At 46.4% G+C, this 25,981-nt stretch overlaps 2 protein-coding genes across 2 annotated transcripts; both read right to left on the bottom strand.

Moving 5' to 3' along the window:
* Positions 1-1,366: 1,366 nt before the first annotated feature.
* lin7b (lin-7 homolog B (C. elegans)) lies at positions 1,367-8,774 on the bottom strand. The gene is made up of 6 exons (XM_042001603.1): positions 8,416-8,774; positions 3,130-3,248; positions 2,969-3,040; positions 2,132-2,341; positions 1,891-2,054; positions 1,367-1,511 (listed from the first exon to the last, which is right to left on the bottom strand). Exons 1-6 carry the CDS (start codon positions 8,489-8,491, stop codon positions 1,490-1,492), a joined length of 663 nt encoding a protein of 220 aa, XP_041857537.1. The 5' UTR covers positions 8,492-8,774; the 3' UTR covers positions 1,367-1,489.
* Positions 8,775-14,113: 5,339 nt separating this feature from the next.
* Positions 14,114-25,245, bottom strand: snrnp70 (small nuclear ribonucleoprotein 70 (U1)). Its single transcript, XM_042001404.1, is given in 11 exon segments — positions 14,114-15,021; positions 15,023-15,275; positions 15,353-15,452; positions 16,329-16,430; positions 20,961-21,042; positions 21,818-21,880; positions 21,963-22,027; positions 22,105-22,159; positions 24,449-24,511; positions 24,594-24,746; positions 25,048-25,245. Coding segments are annotated over 10 exon segments (1,428 nt in total). The 5' UTR covers positions 24,741-24,746; positions 25,048-25,245; the 3' UTR covers positions 14,114-14,523.
* Positions 25,246-25,981: the final 736 nt, after the last annotated feature.

Here is a 25,981-nt window from a genome sequence, read left to right as displayed (position 1 = left end):
AGTGTCCAAGGGTTGTGAAGGACAGTGCAGGACAACTAGCAGTTTTTCTTCAATATGAGCCTTCAGATGGAAGAAGTCTCTGTGGTGCTGTGGACGACCTCCTGTCCTTTGGAGCTGAATGACTACAGACCGGTGGCTTTGACATCTCACATAATGAAGACCTTGGAGCGGCTCCTTGTACACCGCATGAATCTGCAGGTTGCTGAGGATCTAGATCCAGTTTGCCTCCCAGGAACACTTGGTGGTTGAAGACGCGGTTCTTTACCTGCTGAACCAGGCGTACACCTACCTGGTTCTTATGTGAGGATCATGTTCTTCGACTTCTCCTTTTAACACCATAAGGCCTCCCATACCGCGACAGACTTATGAGTATGGGGGTGGCCCCCTGTCTGACATCCAGACTACAGCACGTTAGGGTGGGCAGATGTGTTTCTGGGAGACTGGGATGCAGCACTGGGACTCCACAGGGATTGTTTGAGCTCCCTTTCTTTTCACGCTCTACACATCAGACTTCTGGACAATATTTAATAATAATAATAAATTTTATTTCTTGGCGCCTTTCAATACCCAAGGTCACCGTAAACAAAGGAAAAATAAATAAATAAATAAATAAAAATAATTCCGAAAGTTGGGAGCCCAGGCATAAAATCAGCAAAAACACAAACCAAAGGGAGAGCAAACGACGAGCAGCCACGTACAGCGGCGCCATCTTTCCAAAAAATATGAGCCACATCTTTGCCGCTGTATTTTTAAATTCATTAAAAAAATTCAAACATTTTTCTTTTATTTCAGTATTTACCTAATTTGGAACTGATCAGCTCACTTCACTACATAAGTGAGCAGACTAAATTTCCTAATTATTGTTCCAGGTTTTAAGACAAAAAAGATGAACCGTAAAGGTTGTCTCTTCCTGTCGGTGGCAGGGGTAACAGTGGTAGTTACAGTGGAGGCAGATATCCAATAAAGCAGCCGTCAAATCAGCTGCTTTTAGATAAAATCCCATGAATTGCCGACTTCCTCTGGGTCACATAAGAACTGTAGACTCAGTGCAGAGGTTTACAGCCACAATTTATTTAATGGACAATTATGTAAACATACAAATAAATATGAAAGATGTCAAACCACTGGTCTGATGTAAATGTAGCTCTTCATAATTTAGTTAGTTAGCCCTCCAGCTTTGCTCCCTGATGGACGGATGGTGATGTGTTTTCTATGCTAACGGGTCGACTGCAGACAGATGAACACACACACACAGAAACTGGATTCTAGGTAAGCAGCACAACACAGGCATCATGTGACACTGATAATCATTTTACAACGAGATGTTCAAGTCTAACAGAAAGCTTACGGAGCATTGTTCATGTAACAGCTGTTTTTGTTATTTGTTTGTTTGTTTTTCATCTATTTTTTGCTTCCCTCTATATTCTTGCCTCCCGCCTGGACAGAAGAGTCAGGAGGGCTGCATGGTAGGGTGGGTGGAGGTATTTAGTTAGCCCCTGGACTCCAGAGACCTGAAAGGAGAGCGGAAAAGGCAAGTCATTCAAACGGCAGAAGAAAATCCCCAAAATTCCTCCAGCATCATGCCACCAGCAGAGCCCTTAGACCAGGGGTGCCCAAAGTCGGTCCTCGAGGGACACCGTCCTGCAGATTTTCCAATGTTTCCTGCTTCAACACACCTGACTCACATGAAATGGATCCAACAGCCTATTGAGTTTTGCACAGTGACTCATCAGTTTGACTCAGGTGGTTTTGCAGCAGGGACACATCGAAAACCTGCAGGATTGTGGCCCTTGAGGACCCGGGCTGGGCACCTCTGCCTTAAAACCTGTACCAGAACACCAGTGGAGCCCTGAGAGCCTGCTACCAGAACAGATTGAGGTTGGGTCTCACGAGTAGCTGTTGTGCTGCTGCCGTCTGCGGGCGCTCCTCATCTTCTCGAAGCGGGCCTCCATCTCCTCCAGGACTTTGGGGGTGTATCTCACCACCAGCTTGACGGAGCCCTGGGCAGCTTTCAGGAGCTCCACGGCCTTTTCATGCTGCTCACCCTCCACGCTCTGCAGCCACAACACAGAGCAGCTGAAATAAAGATGAGTTCATTCAGTGAAACAAAGAGAGTTTCTGGGCTTCTCACCACTCCGTTGACAGACAGCAGCTGGTCTCCTCGCTTCAGCCCCCCCTGCCGATCCGCCACCCCTCCAGGGATAACTCTGGAGATGTAGATGGGGGAGTTCTGCTCTTTGCCCCCCATGATGTTAAAGCCCAGTCCCTCTTCTGTCTTGGGCAGCTCCACCACCCTCGGGTGGGCGTGACCCTCGCTGGCTGCAAACGCTGCCACGGTGGCCTGATGAGGAACAAGCAAAGTTATTTTAACTCATCATGATTATATAAACCAGGACAGTCCAGCTTGTCCTGGTCCAGGTTCCACATCCAGAACCACCTAGTCTGTGTGGGTCGGAGCAGGAAAATAACAGCATAATGACCTAGAAATAAAGTTTTACTACAAACACGTACAAGTACATTATTAATATGTTTACATTTAATGATTCTTTTAGAAAATATGATCAACCTGAAATCTGTGGAGGAAAAATAAATTGTGTAACTTATATTTCATCACATTTACATCATTTATTTACATCTTTTTAATTCATTTCAAGTTCTATTCTATATATTAAAAAAAAAATTAAAAAATGTATATATATATATATATATATATATATATATATATATATATATATATATATATATATATATATATATATATATATATATATGTGCGTGTATATTTATTGTTATACATAGAAAATACGAGGATATGTTTAAATATGTTTATGTTATTTTCATATTTGCTAAATTCATCCTGTGGGCCAGACTGGACCCTCTGGTGGGCCAGTTTTGGCCCGTGGCCTGTATGTTTGACACCGCGTGTCTGTGTCCGTCCATGTCCGGACTGGAGATGTGGCTCAGACACCTTGGCTGTAGCTTGCGCTCGCACCTCCGGCCCTCCAGCGATGTCCAGCGTGTCGTACAGCTGCTCGTACACCTGGAACACAGCAGACCAGGTTACAGGACTCTCTGGCTTCGCTGGCTGCTTTCAATTGGGGGGAGGGGGGTCACAGAGAACATGCATACCTCCCTGATGGCAGCACAGAACTTGCTTTGCAGGACTCTCTGCAGGGCCTGCAGCTTGGGCGGGGGCAGCTCACCAGTGCGCTGCAGCCGGTCCAGCAGCTCAATCACCCTGCACACGTCTAACCCGGAAAACACACACAGCACACACACAACAGCATCGCAGCTTAAAGGTCTGACATAAATAAATACAGATGCTAATTATGAAATAAATCTCTGTTGCTTTCTTTCTGGTAAACTCAGTAAGGAACATTTTATCTTCTGAAACTGCATTTTGTACTGTGATGCCTAAACATCCAGGGCCGTTCTATAAAACCTTTGATGGGGGGCCAGATGGGGAAACAGCACGTCTAAGTGAGATAATGAGCTGATTTTTACATCTAAAGCAGTCGCCTGATGTTAGAAGTAAAACTGAATTAGTAAAAGCTGGAGAGATATTTTTAATCATCAGATGATCCAACATCAGGAAAATAAGGTGGAACCATTGATCCCGAACACGGTGGTGTTGGTGGAGAACATCACAGAGAAGGACATTACATGCTGCATTCACTTGCACTTGGACATCTGAGGTTTACACTGAATATTTGTTAGAATTGAATAGTTTATTCCTGGAGTGGCACCTGGGGGGGCCTGTCAGGTTTTAGGGGAGGCGACTGGGAGGGAGGACGTTGAAAACTTCTCGTCTTCTGTCAGACCTCCTCCTGAAACCCGGCGTGCAGCACTGAGCTGCTTCATCAGGCCACTTTGTTAAACTCTGAGATGAACTTTAACATTTTAACCAACATCCTGGTATTTTCCTGCTCTGAGATCAACAGTCACTGTCTTTAATAATCTAATCTGGTCTAATCTGGTTTCTGGTGGTCCAGTTCCCATTTAAGCCCCTTCTGCTGCTCATCTTCTAGGTGTGTTGTTCAGGTGTTTGTTTTTTATATTTTGTTGTTCATAAAATGGAGAAACTTGAAGCACTAACATGTACATAAAAAATGCAGGATTATAAAATCCACGTGGCCTTGGACTCTGGACTTTGGTGTGTCCCTGTGCTGCTTCCCAACAACAAGGCCAGCAGGAAGCTACAAAGAGGAAATCTCATCCATCCAGCTGTTACAGTCAGAGGTCATCAATATCATTGTCAACAATCAAAATCCAGAAGTTCTGGTTCTGGTAACTGATCTGGATCTGCTTCTGTATCTCTACACCAGATGTCGTGCTGGTCTTCGGACCGTGCCTGATTGGAGATTTCTGGAGACCTGATGGGGATGAATCAGTTTTTTAAATACTGATTCTGCATTCAGCATGACTGGTTTCATGAAAATATCTCAAGCTGAAATGTTTCTGATTGACCAGCTTTAACCCCCGAGTCGGACCATCTGTCTGCCGTTGGTATTTGGGGGACATCAGTTCATCACAGACAGCAGTCCTGGTCCTGGTCTAGTCTGGAGCTTCTGCTAGACGGAGTTCATTCCAGCCTTACCAGGTTAAATGGGAACATTTTTTCTGAGGGAAGACGATGATACAGAGGCCCAGAGCTGCCAACCTGATGGGGCTTTGTTGCATGATAACCTGATGGTGTTTTGTTTATAAAAAAACGTCAATCAACTCATGGAACATCACCTCTCTGGCAGGGAAGGAGCCTGAGCTGGTGCGCGAGGTTGAGCGGTTCTGGCTAGACATAGTTGGACTCACCTCGATGTACGGCTTGGGCTCTGGAACCACTGCCCTCGAGAGGGGCTGGACCCTCTTCCATTCTGGAGTTGCTCCCAGTGAGAGGCGCCGAGCAGGTGTGGGCATGCTCATTGCCCCTTGACTTGGCGCCTGTACGTTGGGGTTTACCCCGGTGGACGAAAGGGTAGCCTCCCTCCACCGTCGTGTGGGGGGACGGATCCTGACTGTTGTTTGTGCTTATGCACCAAACAGCAGTTCAGAGTACCCACCTTTTTGGAGTCCTTGGAGGGGGTGTTGGAGAGCACTCCTTCCGGGGACTGCCTCGTTCTGCTGGGGGACAGCAAGATGTGAATCCGAGTGGTGTTTTGTTGTTGGACTTCTGTGCTTGTCATGGACTGTCCATAACGAACACCTTGTTCAGACATAAGAGTGTCCACATGTGCACTTGGCACCAGGACACTCTAGGCCGCAGTTCGATGATCGACTTTGTAGTCGTGTCGTCGGACTTGGGGCCGCATGTTCTGAACACTCGGGTGAAGAGAGGTGCGGAGCTGTCAACTGATCACCTGGTGGTGAGTTTGCTCGGATGGTGGGGGAGGATGCCAGTCACGCCTGGCAGACCCAAGCGTGTTGTGAGGATCTGCTGGGAACGTCTGGCAGAGTCCCCTGTCAGAAAGAGTTTCAAATCCCATCTCCGGCAGAGCTTCAACCATGTCCCAGATGAGGCGGGGGACATGGAGTCCGAGTGGGCTGTGTTCTGTACCTCTATTGTTGAGGTGGCAAGCCGCAGCTGTCATGGCGGTAACCCCTGAATTTGTTGGTGGACACCGGCAGTAAGGGATGCCGTCAAGCTGAAGAAGGAGTCCCATCGGGCCTTTTTGGCCTGTGGGACTCCAGAGGCAGCTGATGGGTATCAGTGGGCTAAGCAGAGCGCAGCTTCGGCAGTCACTAAGACAAAAACTCTGGCATGGGAGGAGTTTGGAGAGGCCATGGAGAATGACTTCCGGACGGCTTCGAGGAGATTCTGGTCCACCATCTGGTGGCTCAGGAGGGGAAAGCAGTGCTCCATCAACACTGTGTACAGTGGGGATGGAGGGCTGCTGACCTCTACTCGGGACGTTGTGAGACGGTGGAGGGAATACTTCGAAGACCTTCTCAATCCAACCAACACGTCTTCCGATGAGGATGCAGAGTCTGGGGTAGCTGGTGCTGGCTCTCCCATCTCTGGGGCTGAGGTCGCTGAGATGGTTAAAAAGCTCCTCGGTGGCAAGGCCCCGGGGGTGGATGAGGTCCGCCCAGAGTTCCTTAAGGCTCTGGATGCTGTAGGGCTGTCTTGGCTGACACGCCTCTGCAGCATGGCGTGGACATCAGGGACAGTTCCCCTGGACTGGCAGACTGGGGTGGTGGTCCCCCTCTTCAAAAAGGGGGACCGGAGGATGTGCTCCAACTACAGGGGGATCACACTCCTCAGCCTCCCTGGTAAGGTCTATTCAGGGGTGCTGGAGAGGAGGGCCTATCTGATAGTCGACAGATAGATAGAGCTAGTGTGAAGCGGCTGGGATGAGAATCAGCACCTTCAAATCCGAGACCATGGTCCTCAGCCAGAAAAGGATGGAGTGCCTTCTCTGGGTCGGCAATGAGGTCCTGTCCCAAGTGGAGGAGTTCAAGTATCTCGGGGTCTTTTTCACAAGTGAGGGAAGGATGGAGCGGGAGATGGACAGGTGGATCGGTGCGGCGTCTGCAGTGAAGCGGACTCTGCATCGTCGTGGTGAAGAAGGAGCTGAGCCAAAAGGCAAAGCTCTCGATTTACCAGTCAATTACGTTCCTACCCTCACCTATGGTCACGAGTTGTGGGTAGTGACCGAAAGAACGAGATCGCGAGTACAAGCGGCCGAAATGAGTTTCCTCTGCAGGGTGGCCGGGCTCTCCCTTAGAGATAGGGTGAGAAGCTCGGTGATCTGGGAGGGGCTCAGAGTAGAGTCGCTGCTCCTCCACATCGAGAGGAGCCAGATGAGGTGGCTCAGGCATCTGGTTAGGATGCCTCCTGGACGCCTCCCTGGTGAGGTGTTCTGGGCATGTCCCACTGGAAAGAGGCCTCAGGGAAGACCCAGGAAACGCTGGACGGACTACATCTCTCAGCTGGCCTGGGAACGCCTCGGGGTCCCTGGTGAATGTGGCCGAGGAGAGGGAAGTCCGGGTTTCCCTGCTTAGACAGCTGCCCCCGCAACCCGACTCCGGATAAGCGGCAGAAGATAGATGGATGGACGTGAATCAACTGCACGCCATTAGTTTGCCGGTTGCAATAATTTTTTTTCTTTCTATCTTACTTTACCATAGACTGTATATGACAGCAGGTTTCACTGTGAAGTATCTGGACTGAATGCTCTGGTTTCTTGCGGAGTGGTCTCTCTTGTGTCATACGTGACAGCAGCATGTTGCAGCAGAGACCGTGGTGAAGCACTAACATGTACGAGCTGGTACGCTGCATTTGTTTTACAGGGCTGCCAACAATCACGCATTTGAGTGGCTTCTTATATTCTTGCGCTAAACCTCTGATTTCTCACGCTGAAATACACATCAGGAGCAATGGCGGCTAATCGAGAGGTTCGGGAAGATTCCCAGTGGGCCGCATTACTTCTGGGCCGATGTCCCAGCGTATGTGGAAAAGGTGCAGCGTGGCGTTGCGGCAGCGTCATGTCGCAGCAGCGTGGTGGCAGCGTGGCAACAGCATGGCAACAGTGTGGTGTTGCAGCAGCGCTGCGGCAGAGTTGCGGCAGCGTGGCGTCGCAGCAGCGTGGCGTCGCAGCAACGTGGCGTCGCAGCAGCGGTTCATCCACTGCTCATAGATCAGTCGACACGCAGCGATGAGGGAGATATTTCAGCTTCACAAACAGCAACGATGGGCAGTTTATATTTTTTCCTAGATTTTTTAATACAATGGTACTAACTGGCAGTTTTACCAGGTTTTCCTGTCTGAGCCCCATGTTTTATATATTTTTATATATTTTTTAAAGGGCAGTTTTGTTTACAGAACAGACAGACTTAATTTTCTATCATACTTTTTGTTTTTGGTTGTGTTTGGATTTAATTAACTGTTAATGAGACTGAGAGTCCGTTCTGTTTATTGTTTTGTTATTTAAAATTTCTTCCAGTTCCAGAGTTTCAGCGTCATCATCTGCCTGCAGGTGTTGATTCAAGCAGGTGATGCTGCTTTAAGTGGGCAACGTCAACATTACAGAGTCCTCCAAGGAGGCCAGCCTCAAAGCCTCACCAAACCTCTCCAGTAAAGTACAACTTTATCTCATTTTTTAAATTTTCTGACCATAACACGCACCGTTTCCCCAAACAAAGAGGAACCACCACAAAGCGCATCATGCTCACGTCGTTAGCACCTGGCTGCAAGTTTCTAACCGAACCCTGGTCCCCTGATGGACGCAGACAGAACCAGACTGCTCATCTCTAACAACCCGATGAGACGGTCGCGCGGGATGGATGATGTGGACCGAAAAACTGCAGGATGTGTACATTCATTATGACGTCATTACTGATCAATAACAGCGTGTAGTGTCACGCATCTGTATCAGGCTCGGTTTGGTTCGTCTCCAGCGGGTCCGGTTGGTATCTTACCCCTCTCCAGACACAGCGGCTCCGTCATGGCCGCCATGTCTGCTTCCTTCCCGGAGTGGTAGAAGGAGGACATCATCCTGAGGTGCTCCCAGTCCAGACTGCTCCCCTCTGAGCAACGGTGTGCGCGAGCACCGAATCCGGCTTACAGCGGCTCGTGGTCCATGTTATCCGAAGACTGAGCGGGTCTGAGATGCCGAACCGGACCTCATGGAGGAGAAACAGATGTCAGACTGGAGGAGGGCGTAGCCAGAAAACCCGGAGTCCGGAGCCCACGATGGTTTACAGGATGGAGAGAGAGCGCGCGCTGATCACATCTCAATGGATGGGAAACTGCTCGAGACGGTGGCGCGCGCACCCCACACACGCACGCACACACTCCTTTTATCTGATGTTTAACAGCCAGAAATCAAATCCTGCTGCAACAGAGAGGAAGCAGAAAAAAATAAACAAAAACAAAACAAAATACAATAAACAGATTTAGAAAATAAAACATCAGGATGTTCGGCTCTTTTCAGAGAGCCGGCTCTTTTGGCTCCTGAACAGCTCTTAATTTAGCATCTTTTTTAGTCCCTTAATTTACCTTTAATTTCTCAAAAATAAACGAATTGTGTTTTGAAAACCGTTTGTGTTCAGCATTTTTAGGAGAAGCCTTATATTTGCCTCCTTTTAAGCATTTATTCTGATACAAAACCATTTACTTTTGTTTAATATTTCAACAAAAAACAGCAAACAAATCCACAAAACAGAACAAGATCCAAACTCAAGAAAGCAGCATTAATGTCCTCAGTGCAGGTTGGCATTCACAAATTAAGATGCCTCATCTTGGATGGCTGATCCGGTTTCTCCGCTCTGTGAGTCGGGTTTGAAGACTACCCCTCCCCCTTTCTGTTTTCACATAATGGTAGGATCCTATATATATATATATGCAGCAAAAGGAAAAAAAACTGGGAGCCGGCTCTGCTGATTCACTACCAAGCATCAGCTCTCAGAGCCGGCTCTTTTGTGCATGGCACATCACTAATCGAGGCCACGCCCCCTACTTAAACCAAGCGTCCTATCTGCTGGTAAAAGAAGTCTGTGATTTTATGTATGTATGGTGCCTCCCAGATTAAGAAGCGTGGACGAAACAAAGAAGATGCAAACCGGCAAAAAACGTAGAAGAAGAAACATAGTAACAGTCGGCAAACAACGAAGAAGAGGAACCATAGCAACAACCGGCAAAAAACACATTTCCAACAATCAGTAATAATATTTTTCTGCAAATATAAATAAATATGATTGAAGTTTATTTAACTTTTATTTTGCTGGATTTTCAAAATGAACCTCGAAATTCACGTGAGATGAAAATGACGTCATGTTTACCAGAATCATCTGATATTCAGCTGGAAACATCTTTAACTGGAACTCGTATAAATTCTAAACCTTTGGTATAACTCTTGTGTTAGGGTCGACCCGATTTTAGGTTTTAAATGAGTCAAAAAACCACATGAATATGTCTCTTACATTGAGGCTTTTTAACTTTGTTGTGAATCGCTGTTTCATCAAAATAAAAAGGAACAATTTTTTCTAAATTCTAAAACATTCCTTTTGAAATGAGAAGCTGTGTTCGAGTCGGTTTTGACCTAGTTGTAAAAATCAGATTATAAAGCAACAATTAGCCTGAACGGACCTCCGTCGTTGGAGCTTCAGATTCTCTTTGTGTAGTTTTCCTGGAAAGCCGGGCGTGTCCAGCGTTCAGGCTGCAGGTCACTGGCAGAGGCCAGTCACCGAGTTCTTCTGGCTTTCTGAGGAAGACGATGTGGAGCATCATCCTGATGAGGAGGTAACTGTTAGCGAAGTTTCCACCCCTGAAAGCCAAACATGGTCCGGTCCTCGTGACGCAGGTCAGCTGCTGCAGATGTCATCCCAGCTGTTTGTGCCAGGCTCAGTAAAAAAAAAATCTTTGGGTGGGTCAAACGGACCTGTAACACCAGAGATGTTCCTGTCGCCAATTCTATTAAAAAGAAAAAAACAAATAAAACCTGTTTATTTAATAAAATGAACAGGTTTTAACAGGTGTTGGTACGAACTTGTAGTGTTAAGATTCTTAGTTACTGGTGCTGCTTGTGTTTTCTGTGCATGTATCTTTATCTCTGAGGCTCCTGGTGTTTTCCTGTTTACTGGCTGATGCGTTATTGTTTTCAGTCGGTTCAGCAGCATCGAACCACATCCCCGGTTGTAATAATAAAATCAATATTGGTTCTCCTTTTCGTTGCGGCTCGTTATCCTAGCAGAGTCGGGTTGTAACATCCATTTTACTATCTTTTTAGTGACACTTACTTACTGGCCAAAAAATGTATAGAGGCCCAGCAAAAACATTAACATCAGTATCTTAATGAATCCGGAAGCATAGCAACATAACCAGGCGGTAAGAAAGAAAGTGCACCACCAAGGGATGTTTGTTGTAAATGCTCTGTTCTTATATAGCACTTTATCCAAAGTGCTTTACATGTAGGCTACGTCACATTCACCCAACCATACACACATCCACACACTGATGGCAGAAGGTGCTAAACCACAACCCATCAGGTACAATTAGGGGTTTGAGTTTTAGCAGCGGTCGCTTAGCAAAGGGAACAAAACGCTGCTCATTAACAAAGCAGGTCTTCCTTCTAATGAAAGCTGTGATGAGTGGTGGGGGTCCTGGACCCCAGTAGGGCTCCTCTATCAACAGCCCTGCTGTACATTTCTCCATCAGATAACACTCAGGTTTTATTCCATGTTCCAGTTTAATGAGGTCAAACATCCAGCCAGTGGATTTTCTCCCATGATGCATCTCTCTGCTCAGCAGCAGGTATTCCTTGTACCTTGAACCTCTGGCTCTGATGAGGGGAAATGCTTTCTGTTAGCGGTTGCCGTGGTGACTCCAGGTAGAAAAGAGAGTGATGGGAGGTGGGGACTGACTTCAGGAAGGACTCTGTGTCCTGGACGAGGACGTGGATAGGATGGGGGAGTCCAGGTACTGACTCAGGCTGATCCTCCAGTTCATTTCCTGAGGAATCCCAGACCTCCATCATCATCATCAGTGTGTCATTACCAGGGTTGCTGGGACAGCAGCATCAGGACCGATGCTCTCCTCTCCTGGGATTTCCTCCCAACTGAATGAAGCTAATCAGCTAAAAGGAGATATGACCAGTTTTATTACCCAGCCTGATGACATCACATGGTCACTTTTAAAGGTTATTGATCAGAAATGGACCAGATCGGTTTCTTCACGTAGAACATTTGATGCAGAATCTAAAGAACTCTGTGGAGGCCCAAAGAACCTGAATAATGAAGGTTATCTCCGGGGAGGGCGTGGCTCAGTTGTCTTGTAGCCTGAGGGTTGCCAGTTCGATCCTCGGCCAAGTCGAGTTCATGTGGAGGTGTCCCTGAGCAAGACAGCGAACCCCTGATTGCTCCTGATGGGTTGGGGTTGAGCGCCTTGCACGGCAACCTCCGCCATCAGTGTGTGAAAGTGTGTGTGATTTAAAGTGCCAGTTACTACCAGTTACCTGGTAACCAGTCACACTGGTTTATACTGGGATTAAAAGCTGCTACAGACTGGTTTATACTGGGATTAAAAGCTGTTACAGACTGGTTTATACTGGGATTAAAAGCTGCTACAGACTGGTTTATACTGGGATTAAACGCTGTTACAGACTGGTTTATATCGGGCTTAAAATCTGCTACAGACTGGTTTATACTGGGATTAAACGCTGTTACAGACTGGTTTATACTGGGATTAAAAGCTGCTACAGACTGGTTTATACTGGGATTAAACGCTGTTACAGACTGGTTTATATCGGGCTTAAAATCTGCTACAGACTGGTTTGTACTGGGATTAAACACTGTTACAGACTGGTTTATATCGGGCTTAAAATCTGCTACAGACTGGTTTATACTGGGATTAAAAGCTGCTACAGACTGGTTTATACTGGGATTAAAAGCTGTTACAGACTGGTTTATACTGGGATTAAAATCTGCTACACACTGGTTTATACTGGGATTAAAAGCTGCTACAGACTGGTTTATATCGGGCTTAAAATCTGCTACAGACTGGTTTATACTGGGATTAAAATCTGCTACAGACTGGTTTATACTGGGTTTAAACGCTGTTACAGACTGGTTTATATCGGGATTAAAAGCTGCTACAGACTGGTTTATACTGGGATTAAAAGCTGCTACAGACTGGTTTATACTGGGATAAAAAGCTGCTACAGACTGGTTTATACTGGGATTAAAAGCTGTTACACACTGGTTTATATCGGGCTTAAAATCTGCTACAGACTGGTTTATACCGGGATTAAAATCTGCTACAGACTGGTTTATACTGGGATTAAAAACTGCTACAGACTGGTTTATACTGGGATTCAAAGCCGCTACAGACTGGTTTATACTGGGATTCAAAGCCGCTACAGACTGGTTTATACTGGGATTCAAAGCCGCTACAGACTGGTTTATACCGGGATTAAAAGCTGCTACAGACTGGTTTATACTGGGATTAAAAGCTGTTACAGACTGGTTTATACTGGGATTAAAAGCTGCTACAGACTGGTTCATACTGGGATTAAAAGCTGCTACAGACTGGTTTATACTGGGATTAAAAGCTGCTACAGACTGGTTTATACTGGGATTAAAAGCTGTTACAGACTGGTTTATACTGGGATTAAAAGCTGCTACAGACTGGTTTATACTGGGATTAAAAGCTGCTACAGACTGGTTTATAATGGGATTAAAAGCTGTTACAGACTGGTTTATACTGGGATTAAAAGCTGCTACAGACTGGTTTATACTGGGATTAAAAGCTGCTACAGACTGGTTTATACTGGGATTAAAAGCTGTTACAGACTGGTTTATACTGGGATTAAAAGCTGCTACAGACTGGTTTATACTGGGATTAAAAGCTGTTAGACTGGTTTATACTGGGATTAAAAGCTGCTACAGACTGGTTTATACTGGGATTAAAAGCTGCTACAGACTGGTTTATACTGGGATTAAAAGCTGCTACAGACTGGTTTATACTGGGATTAAAAGCTGCTACAGACTGGTTTATACTGGGATTAAAAGCTGCTACAGACTGGTTTATACTGGGATTAAAAGCTGCTACAGACTGGTTTATAATGGGATTAAAAGCTGTTACAGACTGGTTTATACTGGGATTAAAAGCTGCTACAGACTGGTTTATACTGGGATTAAAAGCTGCTACAGACTGGTTTATACTGGGATTAAAAGCTGTTACAGACTGGTTTATACTGGGATTAAAAGCTGCTACAGACTGGTTTATACTGGGATTAAAAGCTGTTAGAGACTGGTTTATACTGGGATTAAAAGCTGCTACAGACTGGTTTATACTGGGATTAAAAGCTGCTACAGACTGGTTCATACTGGGATTAAAAGCTGCTACAGACTGGTTTATACTGGGATTAAAAGCTGCTACAGACTGGTTTATACTGGGATTAAAAGCTGCTACAGACTGGTTTATACTGGGATTAAAAGCTGTTACAGACTGGTTTATACTGGGATTAAAAGCTGCTACAGACTGGTTTATACTGGGATTAAAAGCTGTTACAGACTGGATCAGGTTAGAAACAAACAGGTGGACTGGATCTCGGAGCTTTGAGGGTTACTAAGGAAACGGCAGCCATGGTGTTTCATTTAAAAGATGCTCCAGACGATCAGCAGACAATTCACATCTTTATTTAAAAAAAAGAAACAGCCTTAAAAAAAAAAAAAAAAAAAAAAAAAAAGATTACAGGATGAATGAAGCAACAACCCTGACTTAAAATACTACGTCCAGACCAGACGGATAAATCCGGAAACTACCCACCAGAAGGAACAGTTCCTCTGTAAGCAGGCCCACAAGCCGCCCCAGATAAAACCCGACTGGATCACTAAGGTACTCCTGATATTTAGCGGCGTGGACTCAGACCCCTGGAGCCAGATTCAAACCAGAAAACTTTACGTGCAGTGATACAAAAGACGGGAGCGAGCTCCATGTTTTACAGTCAGGAGAAGCTGGAATTTTTTGGATTTCAGGGAAAAGTAAAAGCAGCTCCTTCATCAGTGAGCCTGTCCTGTGGGTGGGGGTCAGTACTCATCTCCCGGAGCCTCCATCTTGTAGCCGTTCTCTCCGGATCCGTAATCGTCAGTGGACGGGACAAGCTGCTGGTCCATCATCCCGTCCTGGCTGTACTCCATCTGTGGGGGGACGCAGTCGTCCTCGTTGCCCATGACGTCCTGGGGACCCATGTCCTCCCGTGAGGACCCGTGGCGCTCCTCTCGCCGCTCCCTGTCTCTGTCCCCGCGTTCCCTCTTGTGCTCCCTGTCTCTGTCCCGATCTCCTCTACGCCTGTCTCTGTCCCTGTGGCTCCGCCTCCTGTCCCTATCCCTGTCTCTACGCTCCTCCATACCCTCCCCCCCTTCTCCCTCATGCTCCTCCATCACCCGCTCCCCGCCGTCCGGAGCGCTGTCTCCCTGTCCCACCTCCTCCCCGTCCAGCCCTTTCCCTCTCTCCCTGTCTCTTTTGCGGTCCCGACTCCGGCTTCTCCTCTTCCGGTCGCGACTCCTCTCCCTGCTCCTGCTGTCTCCTCCTCCTGCTGCTGCTGCTGCTGCTGCTGCCCCCGCCCCCCCCGCGTTCCCTCTCTCGTTCCCGCCGTCGGCTGCTACCGCCGCCAGTGGGGGTGTCCTCGCCCGCCCCGATCTGCCTGTCCCTCTCCCTCTCTCGCTCCCTGGATCGGGTGTGTCGACGCCTTTCGCGGGACCGGGACCTCCGACGTTCTCGGTCCTTGTCCCGGTCGCGGTCCCGGCTGCGCTCCCTCCTGTCCCCGCGGTCCCGGTCACTGGAAACCAAGAGGAAACGTGAGAATTCGGGAAGATGGCGTGAAACAGCAGGTTGTCCCTGAAAGGACAGACTCACCCCCCCAGAGGACGGTCATCGTAACGAGACGCATCGTCTCGTCCAGAGTGCTTGATGTTGACATCAGCCCCACCTCTCCTTGTTCCTCCCAATCCACCTCCTGCATGAAGAGAACAGTTAAACAGGTGTTAACGAGTCCCTGAAGGCAACACACACAGTTCCTAGCACTTCCTGGAAAGAACTGGAACTGAACTAGAGATTTTTTACGTCAACCTCTGACGCATCATTTCCTGTCGATGAATCCATGAATATGTCACATCGACTCTGGCGATGAACAGGGATGAACATGGACCCGCCCAGCCTGCTGCTCTGCCTTTGGTGACCAAGCATGTCGGTGAAAACACCAGCTTTAATTCCGCTCAATAACAAAAGAAAATGATAGAATACTAGAACATCTCTGGAGAAATTCTGACGGGTGCCAATGCAGCTAGTGCCCGCGCCCCAGCGTGGCAGCCATTTTACCAAGACCGCGGTGGCGGAACGGTCTTAATGAGTGAGCTAACGTGAAGGGAACAGTGTTCCTGTTAGCAGGCAGGTAAGCTGGAAGCAGGTGTGTGTGAGGAGCAGCGCTATCACTAAGGCCCTGTAAAATGCAAGTTTGGTTATGTTGGGCCTCTTGTTTCCGTGGTAACAGTCTGCCATTTTGGTGGCAGTATGATGAAATCTCTAGGAGATAGATTTTAAGCAACGTGAGTAAAACGCCAAAAATGGTTTTAGGCCGTTGCTCCAAGAGGATTTTTTGTTTGCCCGAGCATTTAGAACATGACGTGCAGTGGCGGGGCATCATAAATAGTTGCCTGAACACCCCAAAATACGTAAATTTAGGCATTCCCTTGGGGGGTAGGCAAAATTTGGTGAGTTTGAGCATGTTCAGGCCCCCCAAAAGTGCAATTTACTTTAGAGGAGAAAACCAAATAGGAGGAAAAAGAGGAATTACAACAGGCCTTCGGTGCTCGGGCCTAATAAAACTGCTGACCTAGTCTGCGAGGGAGCCACCCTTTGACGGTACGTCCTCGTTCCACATCCACCAACACCCTGCGGCCATCGATCTTCTTCCCATCTGCATGTTTATAAGCAGCTGCAGGAGATGAGGACAGAGAGGGAAGACAGAGATGAGATGAGGGCAGCATCAAGGTGGCCATGGGAAAAAAGAAAACGGTGCATTATTATACTGACCAGGAGCAGGCGAAGCCGAGATGGCTGCTCTCTGGGTAAAAGCCGAGTAGACTTCCTTCCACCCGATGGTGATTCATACATTACACTTAACTTCATTTAAACATGGAGGATCCGCTTCTTCTAGCGTCTACATCTAGCACCTTTTATCATTTCCCTTTGGGAGTAATGAACGGTTATATTGGAGAAATCCAGATTAATGTCCAGTTTACCTGACCCTCTTGACTGCTGCCTTAGGAGCAGTGTGATGAATATGTTGGATAAATCCAGTAACTCAGACTGCAGTTAGCTGCTGGGATGTTCAGCCAACAGTGCATGCTAATATTAGCGACCACAGGCTGATTCACACCTGACGAGCAAACAGTCCACCAGGAATTAGCAAGTCTTTTTTTTTCTACCCATGATACAAAATAAGTTAAATATGTTGAATATGTAGAGGGGAGAGTTTAGCATTAGCATGTAGCACTGGACTGATGCTACTTTCAGGGCCAGGAAGAGATTTTCATCTCAACAAACCTTCCTTTTAAATTCTAAAAGCTTCTGCTGTCGGTGTTTGTACAGGTGGACAACGGTAAAGGAACACGTTCACCATACATCGTTCATTCAGATTTAGCCTGTAAGCTAGTTCTGCTAGCGCATGACAGCCGGGAATAGATACACACACCTCTGCACACATTCAGGTACAGACTTAAAGTCACATGTTTAAGAAAAAAAAAGGTGAAAGTTGCTGAGGACGGGGCGGTGTGCAGCTCGACTGGTGGAGCAGCCGCCCCGTGTACGGAGGTGTAAATGTTGGAAAATTGCTGTGCTTGTAGACATGGTCACTAGATTTCTACAAACTTGACTGCATTTCAACACTTTAACAGATAAATTTTCAGTGTCGTTGCTCACTGAGCAGCTGGGAGAAAGACCACCGGGCTTCAGTGAAGGAGAGCTAGAAGCCGGAGCACATGATCAGGTGGGCTGCTTTCATCTTGTGATGGAAACGGTGGTTGACAGTCAGCTGCGCTTCTATCTGCTGAAAGTCTGACGGAACTTTATCAACACAGAATCATACCGTGGTGGGGACAGTTTTCATCGCATGACACTACCCAGCCGTCTTCTGAAGCTCTACGTGGCCCATCCTGACTGCGGTGCAGCGATGTTCCCCAAAGGTTTTCCCTCACAGAGAAGTCATACCATACAGTCGGAGGGCTTTACCAAACTCCCTCAGTCACACTGGACAGTCTTACCATCATCCCTCATAGGTGGGCCTTATGAACCCCTGTCTTAGAGCCTCTGCACCAGAGTCCCATCACAACATCTCCCATCAGGGGCCTTACCATAACCCCTCCACTACCTGTTTTCACTACAGGTGACAACAACCCACAGGGCCTTACCAAACCCCCCATCTGGCTACCAAAACTGACCAACTGAGAAAAGAAAGAAAAAAAAGTGGAAAAAACATAAATGAATCAAACAGACAGACTGGGCTTCCTGTATGTCAAACACTGAAGAGTCATGGGTCTAAAGTAACGTTACTGTAAAGATCTGTATGAACTAAAGCTTAAATCTTCACTTTATCTGGAAGCCACATTAAAGACAGCCTAACTTGTTATGTAGTAAATGTATGGAAAGCCCATTTATCTCGGTTACCAAAGAGTTCCCCTCATCAGCCTGTTGCATCAAAGCCAGCTCAGGACCCTACCTGAAACGGGGCGGCATTAAACTGAGCATGCTCCTACGAGCTGCCTCCATTTACACTCGGCCAAGAAAAAGACCCGTTTAGATGAACCTAAAAACTCTGCAGAACCGGAAGTTAGTGTGTTCAACACAGTATTTCGTTAACCAGCTTCAGATGGAACTTGGCTACTTGCTGCAGCGTAACACTGAACCTGAGAAGATAAATCTTTTAAAATCAAACTGGCAGAACTCAGTGGTTTAACAACTCATCTGAACAATGATTTCCTTTCACACTCATTTCCTTTCTTTGTAGACCAATTTCTTGACCCTCTGCAGGAATCTTGCAGACTATTTTCCTTGTACATTCTTTTTTTTTTTTACACTGACTTTTTCCCTTCTACACAGATTTCTTTTTTACATGCACACTGATCTTCTGGCACTCAAGCCCAATCACCCCATGCACAGCTACCCTCCCTACTGTAAAGCACGGGGCCTCTGTAACCTGAGGTGGCTTTAAAGTAAAGGCCAGAATCATTGGGCAACAAATAACAGACTAGTGGACAGGGGTGCGTTCAATGGCCAAAGCCTAAAACCCAGGTTTCACTAATTGCACCAAAAAAGAACTCTTTAGGGCCTACAAGAGCACGCTTTACCCATTGAACGTAGCTCCTCGTTCCTATGTAGGAGATGGAGGTGGAAAGAAATCTTACCCATCATACAAACCCATTATACCAACCATACACTGAGCTGTGGTAGTAGGGTGTAGATGTATCATAACCATCATCATCTGCCAGCCAGCTTTGGCCAATAGCCATCACAGATTGGCGGCTGCAGTGGCAATGAGAACAACACACAGTTAATATACCGTTTAGCCCCACATCCCCACCCCCACCCCCCAGTTCACCACCTCTGTCACTGTGGTTGTAATTCAGCAACTCTGGTCGTGAAGAGCTGATCCTGCACTAAGAACAGCACGGTGATGGTGTGTTAAGCCAAATTTTTGCTTCCACATCAGATCCCTGCAGAGCCTTCGAGGAAGCCATTATCCCCCCGGTGAAATCTGACACACCCCGACTACCAGTGTGGAGATGGAGAGAAGAAAGGGTTCTTATAAACGACGTGTTGTGTAACTACAGTCGTCACGGCTCGGCCAGCCCAGAGCTAAGTGGCTCCCAGAGACCATGTCCGGTGTTAAAGCTGCACCATTAAGGCCAAAATAATAAGCAGCGTTTAAACTGTTCAACAGGGTTCATGGATTTTAGTGAAAAAGCTAAAGGACATTTTTCCTCATCGTTGATGTGCTACGCTCCTCTCATCAGATCAGAAGGTTGATGTGCCGCAGTGATGCAGCAACCTCCTCTACTCAATACTGCTCGTCCTTCCAGTTCTTCTTCTGTTGCTGCTACAAATCCATTTCCCTCCAGGGATAAATGAAGTTTTCTGATTCTGAAGCAGCCCTCCATACTGGGTGTGGGTTATTGATATGATGGCATTAGGCTTGTGTGGGCGTGGCTGCTGACTTCCAACCTTTAGGATACTCGGTGTAATCTCTCTATCCAGGCGCTCTGCAACTCCTGACGCCGTCCTTTAACTCCACCGAAGAGAAAGGAGAACAGTGGACATCCAGCAGAGCATGTGGCTTTACAAAATATCTACTTAAACATGGAGCCATTCCTCCTTTGTTCTTATTGCCTTGTCACACAGGAAGTGATGATTCTTTCCACCAATCAGAGGACGGCAGTGTGTCTCCACATTTTGGGGTTGGATCGGTAAGATTGGGACCCCAATGGAAGGTTTCCAGAAAAGTAGTCTGGTACCCTTCCCAGTTTTCACCTGTGGAAAGATGAAAAAATCCAATTCGATGCGCCCCGAACTGAGCCGTCTGTCCCGAACCCCCATACCGACCTGACTGGATCACACTGGGATTTTAGGAGGTGCTGCATTGAGTGTGATTCTGCTACGTCTGAATGTGGCAGATTAAAACTGGAATGGTACGTTAGTGTTTTCAGTGACTGTTTTAACTTTTATTAGCTAAAAGTTTGGTTTAAATTATAAAGAAAGCTGACAGCTCCGTCAGCTTCCCTACATCCTCACGCAAACGGCCACTCGGTAGGCTCTGGGTCCTGAGAGGAAGCATAAAATAAGCTTTAGATCCCATTCAGCCGTCTAAAGAGACAGTTTTCACTGTGGCATCAAACATGGAGGCTGGAACTACGCTCACCATGACCAGGGTTGAAGAGCACCAATAGAACTGACAGACAGCTAGTCCTAAGAGAAGATGGGATTTAATAAAGGTCTGGTAAAAAGCCCCGTTTATGTATGGGTGTCTGGTCCGACCTTGTGCTTACCATGATAGTCCCACCGGGAGAGCGGCTCTTCCACAGAACTACAACACCTCACAGTTAAAGACAGTGTGTCCTCGGACAAGCAAACATGTTCAGGTTTACAGATGAAACACTTCTCCCTCAGTTAACCCCTGATGAAGCAACCTGTTCCCCCTCTGGACCAGACTATTAGTCAGCTGATGATGCACACGCACGCACACACACACACACATAAACAAACAAGACTGGGATTTCATGCAAGCAGAGCTTTAAAACCTCTGATGGGATTTTCCATCAATCTTAGACAAGTGTCACTTCCCTGCTGGCGAAAAGCTCCACACCAGCTTCGGTACAAAAATATCCACACAGAACAAGTGAAGCCGCCCCGTTTATCAGAGAGCGGTCTTCATGACAGGGTCAACACACAGGAGGAGGTTAACGGTACTCACAGTGCATGTCCCGCTCATGCTCATACTCAATGAATGCATAGCCCCGGGGTTTCCCCGTCCTCTTGTTGTAGACGATGTAGATCTGGAACAAACAAGTGTGGCGACATTGGTACAGATCAGGGGCATGTGCATGTGTGCAGCTTCTCCCAACAATCACACACAACACAGTTCCGCCTCCGGAGAGACACGGCGGCCAGAAACCAGGTGGACTTGGGGTTTTTCTTTTTCAGCATGTCTGCTTTCAGACAAGAAAACGTCTAACAAGCATGTTAGGTGTTTATTCCATGACTCTGTCTGCATGTGCACCCAAATTCACCCAGTTAGTCCTCTTCCAGGCAGCACCGTGGTGGTCATCATGCTTTACCTGCTGGATGCTGCAATCTCAGCCAAACCTCACATTTCCCTGTATAAGCAACTCAGCTGGACAGTGAAAATCCAAGCTTTGCTCGACGCGGACGGAGCTCAACCACTGACAAATCATTGCTTCATACTGGTCATGTGACACGTTCCATCAATTCCTGTTTGGCTTGCTGCAAGACTTAAGGTCCATTTATGCTGGACGCGGACGGACACGCGTATGAACTGGAGAATAATACAGAATAAATGTATACACATCTGTCCTCCCACCCCTCCCCTCCCCACATATAAATCATGCAGGTCAGAGGTCTGAATGAGGAATAAACCAGGAAAGCTCCATGATAGCGGTTAGACGTTTTCCAACGTGCCTGTAGTGTCTCGTCCTAACGAGACAAGCTGCGGGGAACGCTGAAGACACGTCACATGACTCGTACTGACTGCTCTCACAACTTTCAGGTTGGCTCAAGACAATGTAAAGACAAACTAATGGATTACCGTACCCGTTTAATGGGGCCATAGACTTCAAACTCACGGCGAAGCTTGGACTCTGTAGTATCATAGTTCTGCAAGAGAACACAAACAGCTTCAGCACGAACCCTGTGACAATCTGGTCTGAGGAAAAAATGAACCATTTAAGAAACTAACCACTCGTGCAACAAACAAAGTCTTGAAGGCGTCTCCTTGTGCATTTGGGTCGTTATGTGGGTCCCCTGATGGGGTGAAAGAAAAGCCATGTTAAATTTTAACTGTCAGAAATGGTGAAAGTTGTACAAAGCCCCAAACTTACAAAGCTTTAGTTCTGTTTCCACTTCAGCCTGTCGTCTTTCAATCTTCTCTCGCCTCTGAAAAAGCAGGAAGAGGTGAAACTTATAAATGACATAAAACAACAAGGACACATCTGCAAAGACCAGCCCTCTGACCTGTTTCCCACCACCCCGAGCAGCACGTCCATTCTCAGGACTCTGCACCAGGGTGCGCTCATACATCCTAAACATCTAAAAACAAACTACACACATCAGTGGTCGTGCTGCTCCTGGTGATGTCGAAACCACCATGCGACTCAGGAAACATCTTCATGAAGGTCTAGAGCACCGACTCTTCATGCACCACCTAGAGGGCTGCAAAAAACCTTCAGGTTCACACCTGTAGGCTGCAGGACTCTGTAGGTCAGGGTTATTCAGCTCAGTCCTATGAGGGCCTTCATGTTTTAGATGTTTCCCTGCTCCAACACTCTCAAATTAATGAGTCATTGTGAAGAATTTCATTGGCTGCTGGATCCATTTAATTTGAGTCAGCTGTGTTGGACCAATGAAACATCTAATACCTTTAGGACTCGTGGGACCGAGCTGAAGAGCCCCGCTTTAGATTATCAGTGGAAGACACCAGAGATATCACCGTCACCTCCCCCCACTTGGTGGTGGTAATGTGTCAGTTAAACTCCAATAAGACATTCAGTCTATATCCAGTGCTAGCGCTATCCATCCAGTGTTAGCTAGCGCTATCCAGTGCTAGCGCTATCCATCCAGTGTTAGCTAGCGCTATCCAGTGCTAGCGCTATCCATCCAGTGCTAGCTAGCGCTATCCATCCAGTGCTAGCTAGCGCTATCCATCCAGTGCTAGCTAGCGCTATCCATCCAGTGCTAGCTAGCGCTATCTATCCAGTGCTAGCGCTATCCATCCAGTGTTAGCTAGTGCTATCCATCCAGTGTTAGCTAGCGCTATCCAGTGCTAGCCAGCTCTGAAGTCACTTCTAGAAACCAAACCAACACACAGGGAAGCTGCTGAAATGTTTTCATGGGGAAAAAAAAAAGACCTACAGATGCAGAAAACATCTGTCGGGTCACTGAAAGGCAAGTCTTAAAAGTTTGAAGTTTATTTAAATGATTTTCTACACTGCCAAGAAGTTTAGCTGAATGTATTTTTAATCACTGCATCATTTTACTGATCAAATTTCCATTTTGTATTTTGTATTAATAATGCTGATGTGAGCTTTTAAATGCGTAGCAGCCTGCATTTTTTCCATGAACTGTTAGTGTGTTGGTCTGTGCAGGATTACACATGATAAATGATAAATAAATGGATTCGACAGGTTTTAGTTGCTAAACTGGATTAGCTGTAGTTGCTGAAAACTGGGATCAATTAAATCATTGTGGTGTTCTGGGTTGGCTCTCAGGTTAAAAAGGTTAAAATCCTGGACTTATAGGACGCTTCATCCTTTTAAATCACATACTACACCAAAAAAAAAAAACAAACAAAAACAGAGCTCAAACAGAACAACACATTTTGATCAGGGGCAGTAAGAAGTTACAGAAATGGGAACACAGCACATGTCATTTCAGAATGAAAGCATATATCCGAGTGTCTGCGGTTTGTCTTCAGCAGCTGGTCAACCAGGAAAAGTTGGAGTTAAACTTATTTCTGGTCAGCAGGCCTGCATCCAGACAGAAGATAGAAGGACTGATGTGGCCGCTACATGCAAGGCTCCGGTCCAGATTCCAGATAAATGCAGCAACATCAGACGCATCGCACCCGCCAGGATGGCCGCTGGCGAATTAAACTTTATTCCCTCAACATGACCACACTGCTGTTCAAGGGTTGCTTATTTTGGAGAAAAAGATGACGCTAGCCATACGTCTTCTCCATCAGCCAATCAGAGCAGCAATTTGAATGAAAGCTGCATCCTCAACAATCTGCTTGATCTTATGAATGAAATCAACCACAATAAGATGGACGCTCTGGTGCTGGCCTTTGCAAGGTGTTTAACAAGCCCTCTTGGATCTGCAGAAGCCCCACGCTGCAGCAGACTGAATGTCAGCTGAAGACTGGTGGGACCACATGATCAGTTGTTAGCCTGTGTGATGGATTTCTGCGTTTCCCCACCCCAGCCGGTGGTAAAAGTCAACAATAGAGCAGATCATATGGGCGACCACACAGCCGGAGACATGATTCAGGTGGTGGAGACACCTAGTATGCTGCCCCCACCCCCCAGCACCTGGGTCCATTTATAACGAGTCTTATGATCACTAACAAGACTTGGACAGTTACGTGTTCCACCAGTTTGACTTAAACCAGAGGAAGCTGAGAGCTGCAGGAGCACCAGGACAAGCTAATGTAAATAAATGTAGCTTCACCTTTCTCTCCAGGCGCTCCTCGCGGGTCTCTGCTCGGGTGGGTGGAGGAGCATCTCTTGGGTCCTGATCAAAAGCAAAACATGTTAGTGGAAATTTCCACGGAGAAAGAAACGGCTCAACGCGCGCTAAACATGAAAATGTTCACCTCGAAGTGCCTGATGAAGGGAGCTATGCCACAGTACGGCTGGTTGTGGTGCTTCTCGTGGGGCAGCTTGACCAGCTGAGGTAGGAAGGGAATGGGGTCCCGCGGTGCGAACAGGGCCAGCAGGTTCGGTGGTAGAAACTGCGTCATCTTTCACTGAAACAGCGTCGAATGCATAAAGAGTGAGTAAACAAGTTAGCAGCAAGTCACCACTAATAACACAAACCGGACGTTCAGTTTAAGTCATCGCTGTTTCTAAAGTCGACTTTCGTGTGATGTCGTTTTTCTACATGTCCACCTACCAAACAGGAATAAAAACACCCGGCAGCGTTACAGACACGAAGGAGCTCTGGTCATCAACCACTTCTGGTTCGCGTGAAGCGTTTAGCTTTAATGGAGACCTTCACATTGTCACCAAGCTAACAATGCTAACAGTAGCCGGACTTATCAAGCTTACCTCGTGTTTGGCGAGTTTCAAATCATGGACCTGAGAAAGTCGCGCGGGGTTGTGGCAGCTTTCTTTTTCCAGCTGCTTACTGCAGAAATGAACAAATAATCACGCAGATTAAATCACTCAGAGTAACCACAACGTGTGACAAACGACTACTTCTGTAGCTAGCTGCTAACGCTATTTTCACGAAAATATAAAATGGCGGGCATCCCGTAAAACGATGACGACTGACGTAAACATGACCGTGTGCCAAAGAAGTTACGACAGAATGAATTCAGCTGAAATCTTTTACGTCTTCTACAGAAAAGACTCGAATGTTTACCTTAAAAAACCAAACCATTCTATTTGTTATAGAGAAAAGTGACCAGCCTGATAAGTTTCACTTGTCTGTATGTCAGACACTGAACATTGTGGCAGCTTTTGTATTATTATTATTATTGTCTGTTTGATTGTCTTTGATTACTGTGTCTGAAATAAAGAATAAACATACAGGTTCCTAATTTGTTCATCATTTATGGGAAATATCACATCTCCAGGTTTCACCTAATTTCAGTGTATTCTTTGCATCCTTTAATAAAACATTTATTAAAAAAAATCACAATTTAGTTCAAACAATAAAGCTATCACAACTATGTCTGCCCCAGAAAAAAAACCAATGAAACCCCCAAGCATCGTTAATATGTTTCTCATTTGATTTATTTTCTAATAAATGCTATTTTTGTGGCATTAAAGAGAAAAAAAATCCTGAATTCTAACTCTAAAACCATATCTCCAAATGGTAAACACATTTACCATCACATGTTAAAAACCCGTTTTTAAAATAAGCTTCATTATTAATGTACATCCATACTATTAAACATACTGCTAGCCAAAACACATAAATAAAATAAATGCTATAAACTTTACAGAATAAATTTTTCTGTTTTTCCACACAAATTTC

This window comes from Melanotaenia boesemani, chromosome 2 (assembly GCF_017639745.1).
Source record: "Melanotaenia boesemani isolate fMelBoe1 chromosome 2, fMelBoe1.pri, whole genome shotgun sequence".
NCBI lineage: Eukaryota > Metazoa > Chordata > Actinopteri > Atheriniformes > Melanotaeniidae > Melanotaenia > Melanotaenia boesemani.
The sequence above is the reverse complement of the archived record's forward strand: the minus strand, read 5'-3'. Positions and strand labels throughout refer to the sequence as shown.